The sequence below is a fragment of the Arctopsyche grandis genome, chromosome 9, assembly GCF_051622035.1.
Source record: "Arctopsyche grandis isolate Sample6627 chromosome 9, ASM5162203v2, whole genome shotgun sequence".
Lineage (NCBI taxonomy): Eukaryota > Metazoa > Arthropoda > Insecta > Trichoptera > Hydropsychidae > Arctopsyche > Arctopsyche grandis.
The window spans coordinates 27,490,199-27,513,320 of NC_135363.1; the positions used below are offsets into that span (position 1 = coordinate 27,490,199).

At 31.9% G+C, this 23,122-nt stretch overlaps 1 protein-coding gene across 1 annotated transcript; it reads right to left on the reverse strand.

The window, feature by feature from the left end:
* Positions 1–14,973: 14,973 nt before the first annotated feature.
* LOC143916679 (pseudouridine-5'-phosphatase-like) lies at positions 14,974–22,525 on the reverse strand. The gene is made up of 4 exons (XM_077437878.1): positions 22,375–22,525; positions 21,947–22,165; positions 20,378–20,610; positions 14,974–15,587 (listed from the first exon to the last, which is right to left on the reverse strand). The coding sequence occupies exons 1-4, from the start codon at positions 22,427–22,429 to the stop codon at positions 15,408–15,410; spliced, it is 687 nt and encodes a 228-aa protein (XP_077294004.1). The 5' UTR covers positions 22,430–22,525; the 3' UTR covers positions 14,974–15,407.
* Between the last annotated feature and the right edge of the window lie 597 nt (positions 22,526–23,122).

Sequence of the window (23,122 nt, forward strand, 5' to 3'; positions counted from 1 at the left end):
GAAATACAGGAAGCGGAATACGTGGGTGAGCAGTGTAACAAGGGTAGTGGATATATGTACATACATACATATATAGTGGATAAAGTTAAGAGATTGAAATGGCTAGAAGAATGGACGAAAGGTGGACAAAAGTGCTAGAATGGTACATGAGAAAATGCAAAAGAGTAAAAGGAAGACCGCAGGGAAGATGTGTAGATGAAATAAGGAAAATGTGTGGGATCAGATGGACAAGATTTGCTCAAAACAAAGACTTTTAAAAACAAAGGAAGCGTGTTGGAGAGGCTTGCATCCAACATTGGATGACGAATGGCTGTAAATGAAGATGTGCATATAACTAATGCCCTTGAAATATAGATATAAAATAAATTGTAAATAAAATATGAAGGCTTAATTCTAAATAAAATGTGTGCTTATTTTTCGTAACGCTTTCGTGCATTAGTTTTGCGCAACGGTTCTAACCAATTCCATGATAATACATATATAAATGCAAACTCGTATAATTTTAAGACAACAAACAGTAATATTATATTATATACTGCTCTTAACTACATATTATTGATATAAGCAATGTTAAATGTTCACATTGTACAAAAAATTTTTTGTACAATGTGAACATTTAACATTGAAACATTGAAAAATTTGAAATTTTCTGAATGATTAAGGTTAATTATTTAGTCCTTTTGATTGATCGAATTAGCAAAACTGGATTCTTGGACAATGGTTTCTCACACTTTTTTGTACATTTTTATCTTTATAATAATGTATGCTACTAAAGTTTTATGTGAATGAATACCAGTTAATATATACATACATACACTGTCTTAATTAAAAGCGAATCGTATTTTATTGATAGTTTTGAAACTATCAATAAAATCCATTTGAGCTATTTATATTTGGGTAATATTAAGACAGAATATATGTAAGTCTCCTGTTACAATTTGCCGATGAGTCTATTGAGACTTTCAGTCTGAATCTTTCGACTGCCTCTTGGGTCTGGTCAACGTATTACATACATATGTATATACGTAAGATAATATGTCATAATTCAACGGACCATGACAGTTCCATAAGAAGTTGACATCGCCAAATCTTCAATGTATACCAATCTGTAATATGAATATATCGTCCATACGGAAGAAATTATAAAATTCTTTCAGCTTACGAAAACTTACCCCCATTTAAAAAAAAAAATGCCTGGTAGTATTTTGTATTGTCCGTTGCTTTTGGACGGTTCCCGGAAAGATGCACTAAATTGCACTGAATAGTTTCGAAAAGTCCTAATTTCCAAAGGCGCTCAAAAAGAAATTACGCAATAGAACTCCAAAAAAAAGGTTAGCACCCTCGGATAATATACAAATACCCTTAGCGCTTTTTTTTTGGAATTCTATTGCATTAGTTCTCTTTGAGCATCTTTGAAAGTTTGGATGTCTCGAGAGTGCAACTATCTAGAGTGCATTTTTCGGTCAGCCTTTTGAACACATTTTCCAAGGAGTGGGGGTAGGCCTTTGTAAACAGAACGATATCTATTTTATTTTATTTTATAATAACTGCACTCATTGAGCAAACATAGTATGCAGATAATTTCCAATCGAGTCATCGAATTCTTCGATTGATGTCACAGAAATACAAATATTATAACTGCTCAGTATCTATTTACCTTTAAATATATACATATATGCATATTATGGGTCTATTCATATTAGCACAGTACGTACCAGCAACTACACGTAACCAGCAAGTGCGGAGAGTATTCTTTGGTACATTCTACATATATTTATTTATTTATTTTTACATACATATATACCAGGAAGGCCTAACAGGTAAACCCCAATGCGCCTTCCTGGCCAGTTACAAATATCGATATACAAATTTTAACAAACATCATACCCATATACATACATACATATGTATGTATATGGATAAATTTTTTTGAGCATTTTTTTATATACATATGTAAATCGTCAAATTTCGAGATGCTGAAAAACTCGAAATTTGGAGACATTTATGGACAAATTTGCAGCATTTTTTATACGAATAAACGAAATTCGAGATGCTGAAAACTTGAAATTGCGAGAAATAAGTAAAGGTTGTCAATTTGTCTATGTACTTGCTCCATATGTTGGTTTTTTATATCGAGGAAAGTGACTGTCAAATTATTTTATTTATTTTTACATACATATATTTATTTATTTATTTTACTTATTTATATATGTACATATATACCAGGAAAGCCTAACAAGTAAACCCCAATGCGCCTTCCTGACCAATTACAAACATCGATATATAATTTTTAACAAAGCAACATAGAGACATCTATGGATATATATATATATATATATATATATATATATATATATATATATATATATATATATATATATATATATATATATATATATATCAGTGGCGTGCGGTCCATGGATGCGGTGGATGCGGCGCATCCCCTATAACTTTAAAAAGCCAAGAGTATTTTTAATAAATATTTGAATTTCGCTTCGATGTATTCTTAGTGATGTACGTGATTATGATGTAGTTTATGAGTATATATATATATATATTTCACATATCACGTGTTTTTTGTTACATGATGCATTATATAGGATCTTTTGATAATTTTTATTAAGGATTCGCATAGGCGGGCGGCCGGCCGGCCGGCCACAGGCGAGTGACGCTGGCGAGTAGACGCTGAGTGAAGTGCGCCCGCGTCATGGATTCGGAGTCGATACCGATCCCATTTGCGCATGCGCACTATGAGGCTGTCTTATTCGCGCGGACGCGTTGACACTTGTTTAACCTCTACGGTGGATTCGGTTTCTCTGTTTGCTTATCTATTGAGTTTCACTTGGAAGCCGCTGTTGATCGATATTTCCGCACGCTACGCCCCAAGTTATTTATCAAAAAGCTAGCCGATTCATTTCTTTAGACGAAGTTAATCATTTATACTGTAAGTTGGTTATTTTTTACTTTTGAATTAAGTTTTCATTTTAATTAGTTTCGTCTAACTTTATTTTTAGTTTACTGTTCCACTACTTACGAGTTTTCATTATTGCCTTTAATATGGATATCGAAAATAACAATGAGAGTGGACTTGTCGTCGAGATCAATAATAATTGCAATTGTTTAATTGAAAATGTGCTGAAAAGAAGATTTGCTTCTCTCCCATTTAATGAAAAGGAGATTATTGTTAAGAGCCCCAAACCCACACCAATATTAAATATTCAGTCTAAAACAAAAACATTTAAAAGGTATTTTAACACAGAAACATACGAAAAAATTTCATGGATTTGTGGATGTGCTCACTTAACGAAATTATTCTGTTGGCCATGTATTTTATTTTCTCAAGAAGTGAATGTCTGGAGTAAATTTGGATTTTCTGACCTAAACAATTTAAGTAAATCGCGCAAGAGACATGAATGTTCTCAAGCTCACATATGTTCTGCTGCTCAATTTAAAAAATTTGGAAAGGGACCTCGTATAGAAAATTTTTTAAGTGCTCAATTTAAAGCAAATATTGAAATGCACAACAAAGAAGTTACTGCAAATAGATAGATTTTGTCGAAATTAATAAGCGCGATCTGTTTTTTAGCAAAACAAGAACAACCTTTACGAGGACATTTTGAACACCAGGAATCGTAAAATAGAGGGAATTATATTGAATTGCTGTATCTGTTGAGTGAATCAGACATAAAATTGAAAACTCATTTAGATAACTCTACGGTGTTTACTGGATTATCGAACCATATACAAAATGACTTGGTATCCGCAATATCAAAAGTCTTGCTAGATGAGATTAAAACTGAAATACGTGCATCAAAATTTGTTTCCATAATTGTGGACGAATCTACAGATATCAGTCGCAAAGCTCAGCTATCTACTATTTTTAGATATGTAGATGAAAACATTGAAATTCAGGAGAGATTAGTTGGATTTGTCGATGTTAGTCCCAATAGAACAGCTAATTCTCTTTTTCAGCACATACGTGAGACCTTGGAAGAATTTGGTTGTTTGGACAAATTAATTGCACAAACGTATGATGGAGCGGCTGTAATGTCCGGGGAGCATAATGGAGTGCAACGAAAAATTCGAGATATTTGTCCTAATTCTTTATTTGTCCATTGTTACGCTCAGAGATTGAATTTAGTTTTGTCGCAATCTGTTAAACATATATCCGGATGCAAACGTTTTTTCAGCCGTATGTTGTCATTTTCAACTTTTTTTTGTAAGTCTTCAAGAAGAATTTCCCTTCTCGATTGTCAAATAAAAAAACGATTTCCCACTGCTGCCCCTACACGATGGAACTACAATAGCAAAATTTTAAATATGGTATTAGAATATCAAACAGAATTAATGGAAATATTTAATCAAATAATTAATGATGAAGACGAATGGGATACTGATGCTGTCATAAATGCTGAAGTCCTTCATCGTTATTTAAAAGAGTTTGAATTCAATTTCAATTTGCATTTATTTTCTGCAATATTTAATTCGGCAGATTTTGAAAATAATTTTCCAGATATCCTATTTAAATCACTCCACCTAACTTATGGAAAATAATTTGATTTGATGAAATTAAAAAGCGAATTAATTTACATGTACTCAACGCAAGATTTTCATTTGAAATCTATAAATGACGTAAAGGAATTAATTGTGAAAGATGATCTAATAGAAGTTTTGGAACAAGTATTTAGTTTAATACAATTAATTTGTACGATACCTTCCACGAGCGCATCGGCTGAACGATCATTTTCGACTATGAAAAGAATTAAAACGTTCACCAGAAGTAGTCAAAGTGAAGAAAGACTCTCTGGTCTTACTAAAATTGCAATCGAAAAGAAAATAATGTCAAATTTAAAAAACAATAAAAAATTCTATGATGCGGTTATCGATGAATTTTGTAAAAAGGAACGAAGAATAAAATAAAATTTAAAAAAATAAATTGGTCGGTTTTTTTTTTCAAACAAGAGACAGCATCCCTTGTTTGAAAAGTTACCGCACGCCACTGATATATATATATATATATATATATATATATATATATATATATATATATATATATATATATTTTTTTTTTTTAAATTTATTTTATTAGCATTTGAGTTGCTGAAAAACTCGAAATTTGCGAGACGTTTATGGACAAACTTGCAGCATTTTTTATACGAATCGGCGAAATTCGAGATGCTGAAAACTCAAATTACGAGAAATGAGTAAAGGTTGCCAATTTGTTGGAACCGTTTCAATGAAAATCAGATAAATTGGCAAACTCTGTTAGGAAACGATCGACCTGGAGTCATAAACCAAGGCCTGGTCAGCAGCAACCAGTGGGAATCGAAACCGTGACTATGTACTATGTTCGAAAGCATATATGCAAACAACTAGTCCACGCTGCTGGTTGGATGCACATGAATGGGTGAATGTGATGCACCAATGGAGTACTTATTCCTTATGAGTGTACCAAAGAATACTTTCCGTACTTGCTGTGCTAGTGTAAATATACCTTAATACATACATACATACATAATAAAAATAGAGTAGGTACATATGTATTTTTTATTATTTTTGTCGTGGACGAGTTTCGTTCACCCTCATGTGAAGTCTTCGTCAATTAAGGGGTTAAAGCCTCGTACTGGAAGGGTTCCAAAGGGTCAGAGCTTCATAACTCGATGAATTCGACCGCTGAAATTTTTAACGCCTTTTCATCTAATCATCGTAAAGATGTCAAGATTTTAATTGCTTCATGTCTTGTTTAGTCTACTAGGCTGACACGACACTAATCAAACTGTGGGACGCGACACTACTTATTTAACGATAATTTGTATAAAATTTGCAATCAATGTCACAGATATAAAAGTTAGCAATATAAAATTAAAGGGATAATATTTTTGACACGGCTGTAAAATAAACTACACGACAAATGTCAAAACGACATTTAACGTCAAATTAACACGTCTAAAATAGTTCGCACGACTTAAGGTCTGTTCATACCTATCCAGCACGACCCGTATCCTGCAGGTGTCATGCAAGTGCGGATAGTATTCTTTGGTACATTATATGGACGTCTTCATACTCCATTCGCGCATGCGCATTTACGCATTCATGCGCGTCCATATAGAATGTACCAAAGGATACTATCCGCACTTGCATGACACCTGCAGGATACGGGTCGTGCTGGATAGGTTTGAACAGACCTTAAGTCGTGCGAACTATTTTAGAGATGTTAATTTGAAGCAAGCTAGAGTATAGTGTGATTGTGTGGAATACGCATGAAGGAAACTACTCTCTAATGAAAAATTGCAAAAAGCATTTAATCGTTTCCTATATAGGAAAGAGTATGGGTATTACCCATATCTCTACCCTACTACATACTTTCCTATTAGGCATGCTTAGGTATAATTCCCTTGAACTTCTGAGAAATTTCTCATTATTTCGTTTTGTTCTCCAGCTTCTCCGTAGTAATACGTCATGCCCGTCGTTGCTGGAACAGTTGGGACTTTGTGTCCCTAATAATTACGTGCGTGTTAGACATCATCATTTTATGGTTGTACCTCCTGCTCGCACAGTCCTTTATCGAATGGCTCCTATTCGAAGAGCTAAGCGACTTTTCAATGAAATCGTTGCTGCTGAGGCTAAATGATATATTTTCCACTTCAGCGAGCGTAGATTATCGCAGATTATTTTAACCTATTTGTCTGGTAGCCTGCTCTCATAATTATTTTCATAATTGAATGTGATGTATGAGTACAATTTTGATCTTCTTTCTTCCATTTGGGCTTCGCAGGGATATGCAAGGGTGCAAGACATTCCCTACTTTGCATTTTATTATTTGATATTTTGACTTTATCTGCTATTATTATAATGCTTTTGTTTTTTTTATGATTATGTATAAATGTATTTTTTGTCTGTGTATATATGTATATACAGTATACTCTCGATTATCCGGGCTAATGCTGGGGAGGGAGGGCACGGATAATTAAAAAACACGGATAATCTGAATCATCAAATTTTGACTTGGTTTCGAGTATAATATCATATTAACAACACAAATTTTTGTTTCATAATTTTAATAATCATTATTTATTAAGAAAAACGCTTAAAGCTAAGCAGTTGTGTGGCCCGTTAGTACCTATAGTAAGTACTACTGTTGCCAAAATATAAAAAAATCTAGTCAACCAACCAGATGAATCATCAAAGTTGTCTACTAATCCTAATTTTTCATGGAAAAACTTGGCTGTTTCCATACACATTTGACCGCTAATTGGTATTCCTTCTGCTCATTTTTTTATTTAACTATGAGTATAGTTGCAACCAAATCTTCGTATCTTGACATTTTCATACTTTCGATTCGAAGGACCTGCAGAACTATCACAATCTCTCGCGAACGCCTCTAACTTATTTTTTTGTTTAACTATATTTCAAAGAGGTGTGTAAATCTGAAATATGTATTTTCGAGTTAATTGCAAAGAAAATAATTTCACACACTATGTATTATAATTGATAATAATTAAACATACGTATATTCGAAAAAATTTGGTCTGAATATACGCACTTGTTACTTCTTCGATGATCAAAAGCGACTGAAAGAATTGACGCAATATTAAAATACATTTAAAAGGGGAACGAAAAATATTTCTGTTTGACATCATTTGTTTCAAATAACACGCATGTTTACGGTCGCAATCAATCGGTGAGTCTCATTATCATATAAGAACAAAATTTAATTAATTTTAAAATATTAATTAATATTTTTCAAGCACGGATAACCCGCAAACCGAATAATCCGCACTCGGATAATCGAGAGTACACTTTTTTTTTTTTTTTATCATCCTTCTGTATTTTTTCGACCATTTTGGCGCATTGGGGACTCCTGCAATTCCACAATGATCCAAATTTAAACTTAAATAAATAATATAAATGGCTTTAGGCGCCAAAGTATTGTAAGGTGTCGGTATGGCTGTCGCCATACTTAATTAGTTTTCACCACAGTCTTGCATTGTGCAACTTTTAACGATGCACTTCCCCATCTTGTGAGTAACATGAACAGATGTTTATCAGACATACGACCAACACTTAACACTACACACGACTGTGACGGAAAGTATGGCGATAGCCATACCGCAATCTTACAACGGTTTGACACCTAAAGCCACTTTTATTATTATATTATTACATTTCTCTGCTCGGTATAGTAAAAAGACATACAATGTAATTCTAAAAAGCTATGACGTTGTTAGGTATACAAAGGGATAAAAGAAAATAATTCTCCGATTCGTGATGTATTTTTAGATAAAATCAATACGAAACTCTTGCCTACTTAGCCCACGCTTATTGGTAATAATTCAGTACAGTCGTGCTATTTTTACCTACTCACATATTTGCGGACAGTTATAGTGCAACAAAACAATAAATAATGCATCTACGAATGTATAATATGTACAATCGTACACGTGCATGTATTCGAGTGCTTGTGCATTTATTTTTACTTTTTACATTTCTACACTTGCTTGTGATGCAATTTTTATACTGCGTTGTTATAATAATGATATAAACGGCTATTTTCGCAATTTCTTTAGGTTGTTTTTCACGTGTATTACAGATGTAGATGAATAATGTGTCGGTTATTTTTTCTGTTAGGCATAACAAAAGGTAAAAATTTGAAGAATTTCTAAATAAATATTGTCACACTTATCACCTTATCAATAGTCTGATTGACATAATATCTGTGAAAAATATAATATAAATAATTGCAATAAAAAAATAATAATGAAATAAAATAAAATCTTAAAAATATCTCTCACCCCGTAACGGTCGGTTGTGAAAGCAAATGGCAGGTAAAAGTTTGGCCGAAGACTGAATCGCAACCGTCCAGAATCGCAGTCTAAACTTGAGTGAAACTGGCATTTTAACGATTTCACTCTTTATCTTTGACCAGCTGCATATTCATGTATTCCTTTTTCATCTCTAACTAGAGCGCTTATCTTGCGTGACACAATTATATCTAATGGGTTATGTCACATACGAAAACTATTCAAATATAATCTTATGTGAAATGACAAAAAAATAAAATAAAACTCATAATTCAAAATATTGATGCAATACTGGATTCCCCACGTGCCGTTGCATCGGAAATAAAGCTTTTCGAATAGTTTTGACGGCCGGTAAACGTGAATAATTAAGGGAAATATTTTAAATTTCTTAAATTCAGTTTGTATTTATCTACGTTGAAGAAGCGTTCACACATATATAGGTAGAAAAACACAAAAAAAAGATGTGCAAGTTTATAGCGATGCAGTGTCAAATTGCAGGAAAAATGCGCGCATGCTGCATACATATCGGCGAATAATCGATGCAATCGCTCGAAAACAGGAAATATTCATTATGGTTTTATTTTTCGCTGAATTTAAATGATCGTTTTATGGCCAAACAACTACCGAGTGCAACGTTCGCGCCAAAATTTCGCTTACGTGAGCTTTTATCAAATTCACTTGCTATTGCCATCTGCTGGCGTTTATGAAAAAACATTTGTAGAAAAAATATATCAACGTTTACTAAATATTAGTAATTTGTAGTAACCTAAATCTCCTAAAAATTAATGGAAACCCATTCATTTTAACAAGAACTACAAACATTTATAGTTCTTTTTCTGTTTATTTCAAAGCTATTTTTAGTTTTTATTGTATTATTTTATTTTAATTTTCATCTTTTTTTTAATTTTTTTGTTTTTATTTTATTTGATGATTTTTGTAATATAAAGTCAACAAACGTCTTGGGGCCATCCGCAATGCCACCTCTTCCAAGTATTTTTAAATAAATATATAAATAAATTTAGGTTTGTATTTACTGGTAAGTATTTCAGTATATTTTTGTCAGTATTTAAATATGAAAGGTCAGTATTTATATTAAACGACCAATATCCATCGGCCAGTTTACAAGTGGTCAGTATAAATAATAAAATATCAGTATTTACATATATAAAATGGTCAGTATTCATGTTAAAATAGTAAGTTTTATTTTGACGAATGGCCAGTATTAATTTTTGACTGGTATCAACACTAGGTTTGGTTACCAAACCTAGTGTAGATACCAACCTATCAAGATCGTACCAAACTTTGGTACGATCTTAATAATTAATTCCATCCAATAGGCAATGCTATTTGTCCTGGAAAATTTTTATTATTTTTTATTGTTCATTTGTTATTTATACTGACATTTAATAATATAATACTGACTATTTTGTTAATAAAATACTGGCCGAAAACTGATTTATATATTATACTTACCGAAATTGATTAAAATACTGGTTATACAATTTGTTGCCATAAATTTACTAACAATAGTCAACTTTTGCATCATTTAATTTTATTATTTTCTATAACAAAGGAATAATAATAATGCTCTCAATATTATAATACCTTGTCGTTCCTCAGTAGCTATGAATTTGGACATAATAATTTATATACGGTAGAATTGTTGGCCAGCATGTATCGGCCATTGGATTTAGAAGATAAATAAAATAAGAATCGAAAACTTTTTGTGTTCTCAGCGGGGCAGTGTAGTCGGAATCGTGAAGTCGGAGCATTTCAGGCGGAGTCGGAGTCGTAAAAAATCAAACGACTCCGACTCCTTTTATTATTATTTTTTAAATTAATAGTATTGTGGTATGCGTCAACTAGTCTCTAATTTTATAAAAGTAAATCAATTAATAAATTTAAATTAATAATTTATTTATAAAAATCATGAATTAAATTACATTTTAAATAAAATCGTTGAATTGCACATATTTTGATGTGTTCTGGCCAAAATTGATGTTTCCTCCGTCTCATACTAATGTAGCGTAGGCAAAGAGGAGCCGCTGGTTAATTGCAGTCGGGGATATACACCGCCTAAAGTGCATTCGGAAGTGAACAATAGAGACCCCCAGATTAGGCCGAGCGGCATCTCCGCTAGTTCCCAGAATCCGGACGAACGTGTGAGACTGTACGTGACTAAACAATTAATAAACAAACGGGTCGAGGACGCTACAGTGAGCAACCTGTCCTTTTAAAATTTAAAAGGAAGTACACTTGGCATGGGGATTATTCTGGAACGAGCGCTGGCTGCGCGTGGACCTCCTTAATCATTAAATAAATGCTGTGAAGCGACTTTGGCCTTTCATTTGGATCCTCCACCCACCCCTACGCAACACAATTTTTTTTTATTAAATTTATTTGTTTGTTATGAAATTCATGAACATATGTATGTATTGGTACATATAATATAAATGTACTTACTTTTTATTTATACCTATTCTATTACGTCAATTCTTAGTGATTTTTATATTCCTTTAAATTTTTATATTTTGAAAATCGCTATTATTTTTATTACTAATACGTTAATATATGTATATACGTTGGCATAGAAAAGTCGATCTTACTATAATCATTGAAGTTGGAGTCGAATCATAACAAAAGTATGTAAATTTCGATCCAACTCCACTGCCCTGGTTCTCAGTGTACTGTTTTTATTATTATTATTACATACCTCCTTTACGTTACGATTACAATTCAGGAAAAAGTTTGCCTCTTATACGATCGTTTTCATACTTTGCCATATTGCTCATTTTGGTCATCAATATAAGTAAATGGATCCTCCGCCATTACGATAGAGATAAAATATCGTTTAAGAAGCTTTTCAAGTCCGAAATTTTTTAATCTCGGTGACGTTTGGTAATCATTAATTTTATACATAGATGGCGGTAGTAAAAAAAAATTATTGGTGCTTTTATTCAAAATAATAATTAATGAAATGACCGACAAACTGAAGAATAAAATGAATATGATTAAGTTTGAAAATAGTTTATTTCATCATTATCACATATATGAACATAATTCGATATATTTCACAATATAATCATATCATAATTGTTTTCCGTTTGTATGAATTTAAATAAATTTCATGTTGTCATTTCAAAATTTGATATTCATATACATTCCGTAACCTGTGTAAAGATCGTCAGTCTTAAAGTCACCATGAAATATACTATTTCGAGCCGGTTTATCATAACATCCATCACCGCGAAACAAATACGAAATTAATCACTGCAATAAACCGGGATACATTTTCGACGACAATTACGATCGACGATTTCTACTACCTCGATGATATCAAGATTATACAAAATAATTATAGTCAAGCGAAATTTCAATGATTGTGCCCAGCATTTACCAGAGACAATAATGGCACTTTTCTGTTACAATTTATATATTTTATAATATTATATGACAAAAAAAAAACAAAACAATTATTTCAACCGCAACAATTGTGCATAATATTATTACAATATATCGTCTCAGGCAATCTTTTTCATAATTATATTAATTCAATTTTAAATTCATCATATAAGCGTGATTATTCATTTTCAATTGTATTGAAAATGAGGTAACTATCGATACATACATACATACATAGCTGCCTATAAATCTTTACATTATACATACAATCTAACATGTATTGACATAAACTTATTACATACATACGATTAAATTATTGTGATTCTGTGTTTTTCATCAATTAGTCATCTTTCTAATGTAACAATAATTATATTTTTACTACAACAGTCATTCATATTCATTACTTTGGGAAATGCGCAACGAGAGTAACTGGTCTAGTAATTTTATTTTTATTTAAATACTGTGACTAGAACTAAAATTTTACTAACATTTATCGAATTCTATTGTTATATACTTCACATATACCACTATTGACTAATTGAAATGCACAATTAACATAATAAAAAAAAACATAGAATGTAATATTTCAACTATTCAACTTATTGAATTTGAACAGCAAATTTGTACGATAAAATTAGAATACATTTTTTTTAACTGACATACAAAGCAAAACAATGATATACATAAGTATTGATATTTAGATTTTAATCGACTATTAGTATATGTTAAGTTATATCGAATATTGAACATTTATTATCATTTAAAAGTCAGACCTTCTTGCATAATATTATATTATAAAATACTTGAACGGTCATTTTGATAGTGAAATGATAATTTAATTTATTTTACGGGACGCAATAGAAGGCTAAGCGACAGATATATGTACTATATTATAGGTAATATGAATTACAAGTATGCTTGTCAAGGTAAATAAAGTAAAAAAAAATTGCACTGCAAAGCCTCTTATGTCAACTATCAAAGTTGGTGTTACTTTCTGCTTATATTATTTTTAAAATGAGCAGCATATCCTTAATACTTTTACTAGCTTAAGTAAAAACGTTAATCTAAATGCTGATTTTGAAAATGACCACCTAGTAAAACATCTACAGTTACATTATTTAAATATTGATTTAAAATCCGAAATAATTTGATAGTCAATATAAAAAACAGATTCTTGGTATAATATAATATAATTTTTGACTCTGAAAACTCATTAAGTTCACAACCTAATATTGTTCCCATCAAAAAAGAGGAATATTAATAACTTTTAGAAATAATATAAATCGAAAATTCCTTTTAATTGATAATAAATGTGAATTTAAATTCAGTATTAACTTTTAACATCAATACGACTTAATTTAAAATTAATTGCATCTCGTTGATGTAATCCGTAATTATTTGCTATAGTTAAAATTTTTCCTCTTCAACTAAACCGCATACTTTTTTCAATCGTTACAAAGTACACATAACGAATAGTCAATATACTATTTATATTGGACAATTTTACAAGCTCGGTGAAACGGATTTTTAAAATACAAAGATAAGGTCAGACAAAATTAATACGCCAAGCGTACAAAACTTAAAACTTTCATATATAAATTGTGTATACAAGATATGGCTAATTTATCACCTGTATGGTTGATATTTATCAAAATATATGTACGTACAGTACTCAAAAGTCTACATGCATACATGTATTTTTAAAAAAACATTAAAAAATAAATCTCATCTATAAAGGTAAAAACAATAATAATAATAGGGCTTCTTTATGCACAGATACATCTTTTCAACATTACTAATAACTGCTATATGTAATATACATATGTAATATACGGATCTACCTTACGGCACCGAAAGTCAAAAGATCGAAAAATCAAATATCGCGAGGCAAAGATCGAAAATCGAAAGATCTTAAGTCGAAAGATCAAAAAAAAAAGGGTGCATGGTAAACGGTACTATGTATATATAATATATATCACAGTGGCATGAGTTTAAATTATCTCTCTTTTTGTCATACAGCCTTGTTTAATGTGCGCGCGCGCAGGATACGGGTAGAAAAGCCTGTTCCTCTTGTTCCTGTTGTATCCTGCTCGCGCAAATTAAGTGAGGATGTACGACGGAGGCAGAGAGACTTTTACCGCACGCCACTGCTATATATGTACATATACTAGCAGTTTTTCATATGTATGCATGGTAAACGAACATTTTCGATTTTTTAACATTCGGTGCGGTGACCGGTCACCCGTAATATACATAAAAATTGGCAAATGAAAGTTTTATTCATTATTTTTTCTAATAAATTTAAAAAAATACTGAATTGCTTAGTATGCGAAATTAAAATATGTATAATATAGTTGAAATTAAAGAAAACATTTCGAATATCCGATGAAAATACAGTCATATACTTTTAATTTCGATGCGGTGCAAACGATCGACAAGCGCCAGACAGACTGAACCACAGATTAACGACACGTGTACCTAATGCGTGCGCACTGCTCGCACTTACACTAAGCGAAAAATACCCAAAGTCCCGACATACCCACCCTGTATACGTTCTGTGCTTCTGATACTTTAGTTCCGAATTTTGCCTTATTAAACTCGCCAGAAAGATCCAACTCAATTTTAATAATTGCATCTGTGCACATCGAAAGGTTACTCGTCATCTGATGTGCAATCTATCATTCGTGAAGTCGACAATTGCGTTTAAAGCAGCCATCCAGTTAATCTGTGGTTCATTCTGTCTGGCGCTTGTCGATCGTTTGCACCAAACCCCCTTTTAATTTGTGTCATTAAATTCAATGGATATACATATGTATAATAACATATACATATTATATTACGTAATGGCGAGAATTTAATTTTAATAATTAGACATGTTGACATTTCAATGTGAAACAACACGTTGCTATACGTATGTACTTTTCTTTGAAAATTTACGCGTCAAAAAATAAGATTCACGGTGAAAATTCACCCGACGAAGATATCTTACTCTGACGTGTGTATGTACATATATCATGCACTTTTGATCCGGTGTATATACGATACGATATAATGAAAAACTTGCAATGGATTGCGTCCGACGAAAATAATACCTATCAATAATAATTATCAGGCGATCGATCGATAAGCGACATTTGAAAACGGTCGAACGGTTATCGTTTTAAATTTGAAAGTGATGCTCATTTGTATCGGCAGCATGGAAAGTTAATCTTCGAAAGGAGGCAAGCCGAATAGTTCCGGTTTGAAGTCCTCCAAAGACGACAGCACCTGCGTGGCTTCCTTCGTGAGGGATTCGTCCATTTGAGGATCGGGCACCATCACGACTTGCATCCCGGCGCTGACTCCGGCCGCCACACCGTTTGGCGCATCTTCAAAAACGAGACACTGAAACCGTGAAAATGTTCAATAGTACACTTTGCATATATTGACATAGGTATAAACACAGATTACCTAAACACAATCTGCTTTAGGTCATCGACTTTAGAGAGTCTTTAATTAATATTATGTATTAGATGTATTATGAGCATGTATAAGAATTGTAAATAGGTTTTTGAGCTCTTTTTCCTATTATGCTGTACATTAACATTAGAATAATATAATACTATGATTACTAACAACATTAAATTAAATTGTAAAATAAAAAATGATCAGTAGATCAGTAGCTATTAAAATAGATATAAGATGTATTGTGAATGTATTATGAGCATTTATAAGAATTGTAAATAGGTTTTTGAGCTCTTTTTCCTATTATACTGTAGATTAACATTAGAATAATATAATACTATGATTACAAACCAAATAAAATAAAATTGTAAAATAGAAAATGATCAGTAGATCGGTAGCTATTAAAATATATATAAGATGTATTGTAAATGTATTATGAGCATTTGTAAGAATTGTAAATAGGTTTTTGAGCTCTTTTTCCTATTATGCTGTACATTAACATTAGAATAATATAATACTATGATTACTAACCATATTAAATTAAATTGTAAAATAGAAAATGATCAGTAGATCAATAGCTATTAAAATAGATATAAGATGTATTGTGAATGTATTATGAGCATTTATAAGAATTGTAAATAGGTTTTTGAGCTCTTTTTCCTATTATACTGTAGATTAACATTAGAATAATATAATACTATGATTACAAACCAAATAAAATAAAATTGTAAAATAGAAAATGATCAGTAGATCGGTAGCTATTAAAATAGATATAAGATGTATTGTGAATGTATTATGAGCATTTGTAAGAATTGTAAATAGGTTTTTGAGCTATTTTTCCTATTATACTGTAGATTAACATTAGAATAATATAATACTATGATTACAAACCAAATAAAATAAAATTGTAAAATAGAAAATGATCAGTAGATCGGTAGCTATTAAAATATATATAAGATGTATTGTAAATGTATTATGAGCATTTGTAAGAATTGTAAATAGGTTTTTGAGCTCTTTTTCCTATTATACTGTAGATTAACATTAGAATAATATAATACTATGATTACAAACCAAATAAAATAAAATTGTAAAATAGAAAATGATCAGTAGATCGGTAGCTATTAAAATATATATAAGATGTATTGTAAATGTATTATGAGCATTTGTAAGAATTGTAAATAGGTTTTTGAGCTCTTTTTCCTATTATGCTGTACATTAACATTAGAATAATATAATACTATGATTACTAACCATATTAAATTAAATTGTAAAATAGAAAATGATCAATAGATCAATAGCTATTAAAATAGATATAAGATGTATTGTGAATGTATTATGAGCATTTATAAGAATTGTAAATAGGTTTTTGAGCTCTTTTTCCTATTATGCTGTACATTAACATTAGAATAAAATAATTTATTATTTATTTATTTATTTTAATATACAAGTATACCACAGAGTCTTTACAGGTCACCCCAATATGACACTGTGGCCAGACAATACATAAAAGATCAAATACATAAGAAAAAATAAAACAACAATAATAGAAAAACAAATAAAATAAAACATTTAAAAAATTGTACATAAAAATTAAAAATTGAAAAATTGAGAATTAATAAATTGAAAAATCAAAAATGAAAATAATACACAAAAAAAAAAAAACACATATATAAATAGTTTAAATTGAATTAAAAGTAAAAAACAGTAAAAATACGGATAGATTATCCGGTGAAATATTGAAAATATCAATGTGATTGCTGACCAAATTCAAGCAGCGTAAGACTCGAGCGATTGGTGAAAAAGCAAGAACATTAGTTCTTGCTTTAATAGTTTGGAACAATGGACGCAATCGATAATCAATGAGGCGAGATGGAACCCAAAATTTCATTTCTTCCAATATAGTTGGGTTGTAAATATCACCTCTTAATAATTTGAAGAAATGACACACAAGATGCATATCCCGCCGATGAGATAGGGAACTATAGCCAACAGAACCTTGCACAAAAGCACTAGGAAACAGTTGAGGGTAGTATCCAAACTCCCTCATATATAGATAGCGGAGGAACTTCCTTTGAACTCTTTCAATTTTTAGAGAGTGAGTTAATTCACTGGGACTCCATATAATGGCATCAGATTCCAAAATGCTTCGGACCAATGCGTTATAAAGAAGACGCAAAACTCTTAAATTATTGAAATTGTGAGCATTACGTAAAACGAAACCCAGCATCTTTGAAGCTTTATTGCACATATTGGAAATATGGATACCAAACTTCCATCTGCTCTCAAACGTAACGCCAAGGTCTTTTTTGGATAATGTTCTACACAGTGGAGTTCCACCAAGATTATACTGATATAAGGTGGGGTTAGAAGACCGAGAAAAAGACATAATATTGCATTTACTAACGCTAAGAGGTAAATGATTATTAGTCGCCCAGCACCATAAAGAGTTCAAATTACTCTGAAGGACCTCACAGTCAGAAACACTATCAATTTTCATGAATAACTTGAGGTCATCAGCATATAGTAAAAAATTTGAATCTGAAAGTACCGAGCCAATATCATTCACATATATTAAAAACAGTAAAGGTCCCAAATTAGAGCCTTGGGGCACGCCAGAAGATGTGAGGTATACTTCAGAGAAATGGCCATCAAAACAAACAAACTGACGACGATTACTTAAATAAGAAGTAAAAAAATCAGTAAGATTATCCGATAGACCAAAATTGGCCAATTTCTTAATAAGTATTGAATGATCAACCTTATCAAAAGCTTTAGCAAAATCGGTATAGATCACATCAACTTGATGCCCTGCATCTAGCGATTTAGTAATGAAGTTTGAGAAAGACAAAAGATTAGTAGTCGTAGAGCGTGCTGAACGAAAACCATGCTGTTGGTCTATGATAAACCGACTGCAATGGTTATAAAGTAATCTCTGCAAAATTATTTCGAATAATTTGGCTGGAGCCGAAACAATGGCTATTGGTCTGTAATTATTAATAAAAGATTTATCGTCATTTTTGTGAATTGGAGTGACTTTGGTGCATTTCCAAGAGTCAGGGAACAGAGAATATTTCAGTGATAAATTATAGATATGAAGCAAAGGATATAACAAACTGGACTTGCATCCCTTTAAAACAAAATCGGGAATAAAGTCAGGACCAAAAGATCTATTAGGTTTCAGCTTCTGGAACCCATACTCCATATCACTGATATTAAATTCAAATACTGACAGAATGAAGGAATGACTTATTTGAAACTTATTATTTGAAGATTGAGTGAATGAGTCTACAAATGCAGATTTAAAATGCTCAGCAAAACCCTTAGCGATATCTTTCGAACCTGAGAACGACTCATCACCATTGAACATCATTGTCAAATTCGAATTGTTATTATGTTTAGAATTTATAAAGTTCCAAAATAATTTTGGGTTTATGGAAATGGAATCTTCACATTTCTTAATGAAGTCAGCGTGACAAATTGAGATCAATTTTTTGGAATGAGAACGCAACTGACAGAATTCAACGTAATCATGTGAGTCCTTAGTGAACTTCCAGCGTTTGTGCAAGTAACATTTACGACTGATGACTACGATTAATTCAGCTGAGAACCAACTAGGAAAAATTCTTCTGGATTTAGGAAATTTTTTGTTAAAGCATTTGTTAAAAGAAGAATGCACAATCCTATTAAATATCTCGACAGCAGCATTCACATCCAAGCACTCGAAAAGATCAATCCACTCCGATTCCAACAAAACAGAATTCAGGCCAGCAAAGTCAACATTATTAAATTTCCAACCATAAAAATCAAGATTAACAGAATTACAATTACGATTACTATTGTACCCAGAATCATTTAACATTAAATGGGAACATGTAGCATCAAAATCAATACCGAGCGTAGGGTGAAACTTATCCTCAGGAACAATAAAACAGGGACTTCTACTGGAATTGCAAATAATATTGGACAACACCAAGTCAAGTTTTCCGCCATAAACATTGCATACATTATTCAAATCTGATAAATTAAAAAGATTGCACATATGCGACAGTTCCATGCTTACATTCTTCAAAGAAACAGTGTTAAAGTCCCCTACAATCAAAATATTTTTACTCTTTAGAAAGTTAAATTCCTCTTGTAATTTATTAAAAAAAACTTCAGAGATCTTATCGTTTTGATTTGGAGGAAAATATACTACACAAATATAGATGGAACACCGCGGAAGATCAACTCGAACCCAAAGATGTTCACCAACTGATTGAAGACGGTGAATTTGTTGAGCAGACCGCACACGATCGGCACGAACAGCCAGTAAAACATTAAATTAATAATACTATGATTACTAACTACATTAAATTAAATTGTAAAATAGAAAATGATCAGTAGCTCAGTAGCTATTAAAATAGATATAAGATGTATTGTGAATGTATTATGAGCATTTGTAAGAATTGTAAATAGGTTTTTGAGCTCTTTTTCCTATTATGCTGTACATTAACATTAGAATAATATAATACTATGATTACTAACCAAATAAAATTAAATTGTAAAATAGATAATGATCAGGAGATCAGTAGCTATTAAAATAGATATAAGATATGTATTGTGAACATAATTTCGTAATAATAAAAAGCATTTAAAAATCAAAAATCAAATATATTGACATTGTAAATGTGTGTATCTGTGAGATAAGGAAAGATAAGCTGTTATTATAGCTTCGGCTAAGCTGAACATACGTTCTGTGGTGTCGGCTTATCGGGGAATCTCGACGCGCATATTAAGAATATGTCCGGCATCGGTTTGCCTCTCTTCACTTCGGGGTCCGATGTTCCGAAGACTTTGTGCGTGAACGGCTGGAAGAAGTCTTGATGATGCTGCATTTTTATTAGAGAATTTTCTTCGCTTGAACTCGTCGCTAGAGCGAACGGAACATTCTTTTTATGCAAGTGTGAAATCAGACGTTGAGCACCTGAAATATATCATACAAATTTTTACCACGCTGCTATACATATCAGGTTTCCCCAAAGCGACACCTACATATGATTAACTTTTACCCACTACTTGAAATTCAAATAGTGGGTAGGATAGGTTCGTCGATTTGACGAAGAACCGTTTCAACCAGAGAAATGTTATAATAATAGAAGTGGCTTTAGGCGTTATATTGTTGTCAAGTGACGATTGGCCGCAGACATTCCTAAATAATTTTAGCATCAGTCGTATTTGAAGCTCGGTCCTCGACGTATGTCCGATAAAAACTTCTCTGTTTGTTTATGTTGCTCGCAAGATGGGCAAGTGCATCGTTAAAAATTGCACAATGCATTCAAAAACACACAATAAACAACATGGGATACATTTTTATAAGTAAGTTGATCTGATTGTATTCCGTGCGTTGTAGCGTAGTTATGGAGACTTACCGCGTAATATTGACACAGTTTATTTATTCGTAAAGGCCCCCCTATTATTATAACATTTCTCTGGTTTCAACAATGAAATCAAATCAATTGGCAAACTTTAGACAGGAAACGATCGCCTTGGAGTCGCAACCAGTCTGACCAGCAGCACTGCAGAAATACTCCGAATAAAATCTTTTCAATCGAGGTCAAACCAGGGCTTGAACCCGGAACCTCTCGATGGTTAGCATTAAATTAGCCAGCAGCATGGCTCGGTGGTTGGGGTAAGAGGCGCCGGGTTCGATCCCGTTAGTTGACCTCGATTGAGAAGAATTTATTCTGAATATATCTGTAATGCTGCTAGCCACTATGTCACCAATATCTGAATTTGATTTATGTACAATATGTAAAAATTTATATACAAGCCTAAGTCCATAGACGTCTCTATGGATTAATTAATTGTTAATTATTTAGTGTTCTTCAGCCTCTCGAAATACAACGATTTGTGTAATAAAAAATGCCGCAATGTTTGTAATTCATTGTCTAAGAAGGCGCATTGGGGTTTAACTGTTAGGCCTTCCTGGTATGTATGTATATATCATCATCATCATCTACAGCGCAACTCTCATCCATCTCACCCCACACATTTTTCTACCCATCTTCACTGCGGTCTTCCTTTTACCCCTTTGCATTCGATTTACGATCGACTTGGAGTCACAAATATCCATGCCTGACCAGCAGCATTAAAGATTAGCACGTGATCGAACCCGGTGACCTCTCGGTGCTAAACATAAACGCAACCACCGAGCCGATATGTAAATTTTGAATAAATCCACATTAAAAATGAATCATCGTTTATACTTCAACCATAAGGTTATGATAAATGTTATAGTATAAAAAATAAAATAAAATTACCTGGCATCAAAGTAACATTTGGAAACAGCACTTCAAAGTGTTTTTTAGTCTCGCTAATGAATTCATCTATCGTCAAAGGCAATTCGAGCTTTTCAATGATGATTTCTGCACACTCTCGCCCCTGCTTTCCCATGAGTTGTACTTTTAAATCCCATGTATAATTTTTGCCATACTTTGAAACCACATTTTGGAAAGCAACTGTATATAACCGTTCAGAGTCTGCAATGGAGAATGTTAAATTACCTATCTTTTTTTTTTATATTTATATCGAACGAAAAATCTTTAAAACAATTTATGTGAACTTTCACATGCAAAATTGTAATTATGAATAATATATTATATATATTTGATAGATATTGGCGTGTATGATTTGACAACACGTGGCAGGAAAAATACGATAAGCTCCGGTCGAAGGTGATTAGATTTACCAATTAAAAGTCCATCCATATCGAACATCACGTGGGTCACCTTATTGTACGACATTTTCAGAAAGGCTTAGAAAAAGGACTGTCGACAAGCCGACTTCAGCAGCTGATCGTGACTGACAGAAGTGACATTACTTGAGCAAAAGCCCACACTGGCAACACTGAATGTCAAAACTAGGACGAATATATTGTCAGTTGGGTATTTGGATTATTAGTCACATTGCGGTGGTCATATAAAATACAGTTGAAAATATAAAATACTTAGGAATATACATAGACTTGAGACTAAATTTTAAGATGCACGCTGACTATATAATAAAAAAAATGGCAAAAAAGAAATATTTTAAGTAAAATAAGTAAATTTTTGGTCTTTAATTCAATTGTCTTGCCACATGTGGTTTATTGTGCCACTGTGCTTAATTTGTTTAGTGGCCAACATTTAGGAAAAATACAAATATGATATATAAAAAATTACCACTTACACGAAAACCATGTGAAATGCATAAGAGGTATGTAAAAATACAGAATAAAGCTACGAGAGCTATTTTGAATGTGAGTAGATTTAAGAGTATTGGAAGTATGTTAGATGAATTAGGATGGATAAGTATTAGAATTAGTCTAAATATTAGTACATTGTCTTTTGTTTATAAGTTAGATCATAAGTAATTGCCTAAGTACTTTGATGATTATATAATAAGGAATAGAGATAAACATAGTTTTTATACTAGAAATAAAGACAAACTAGTTTTAA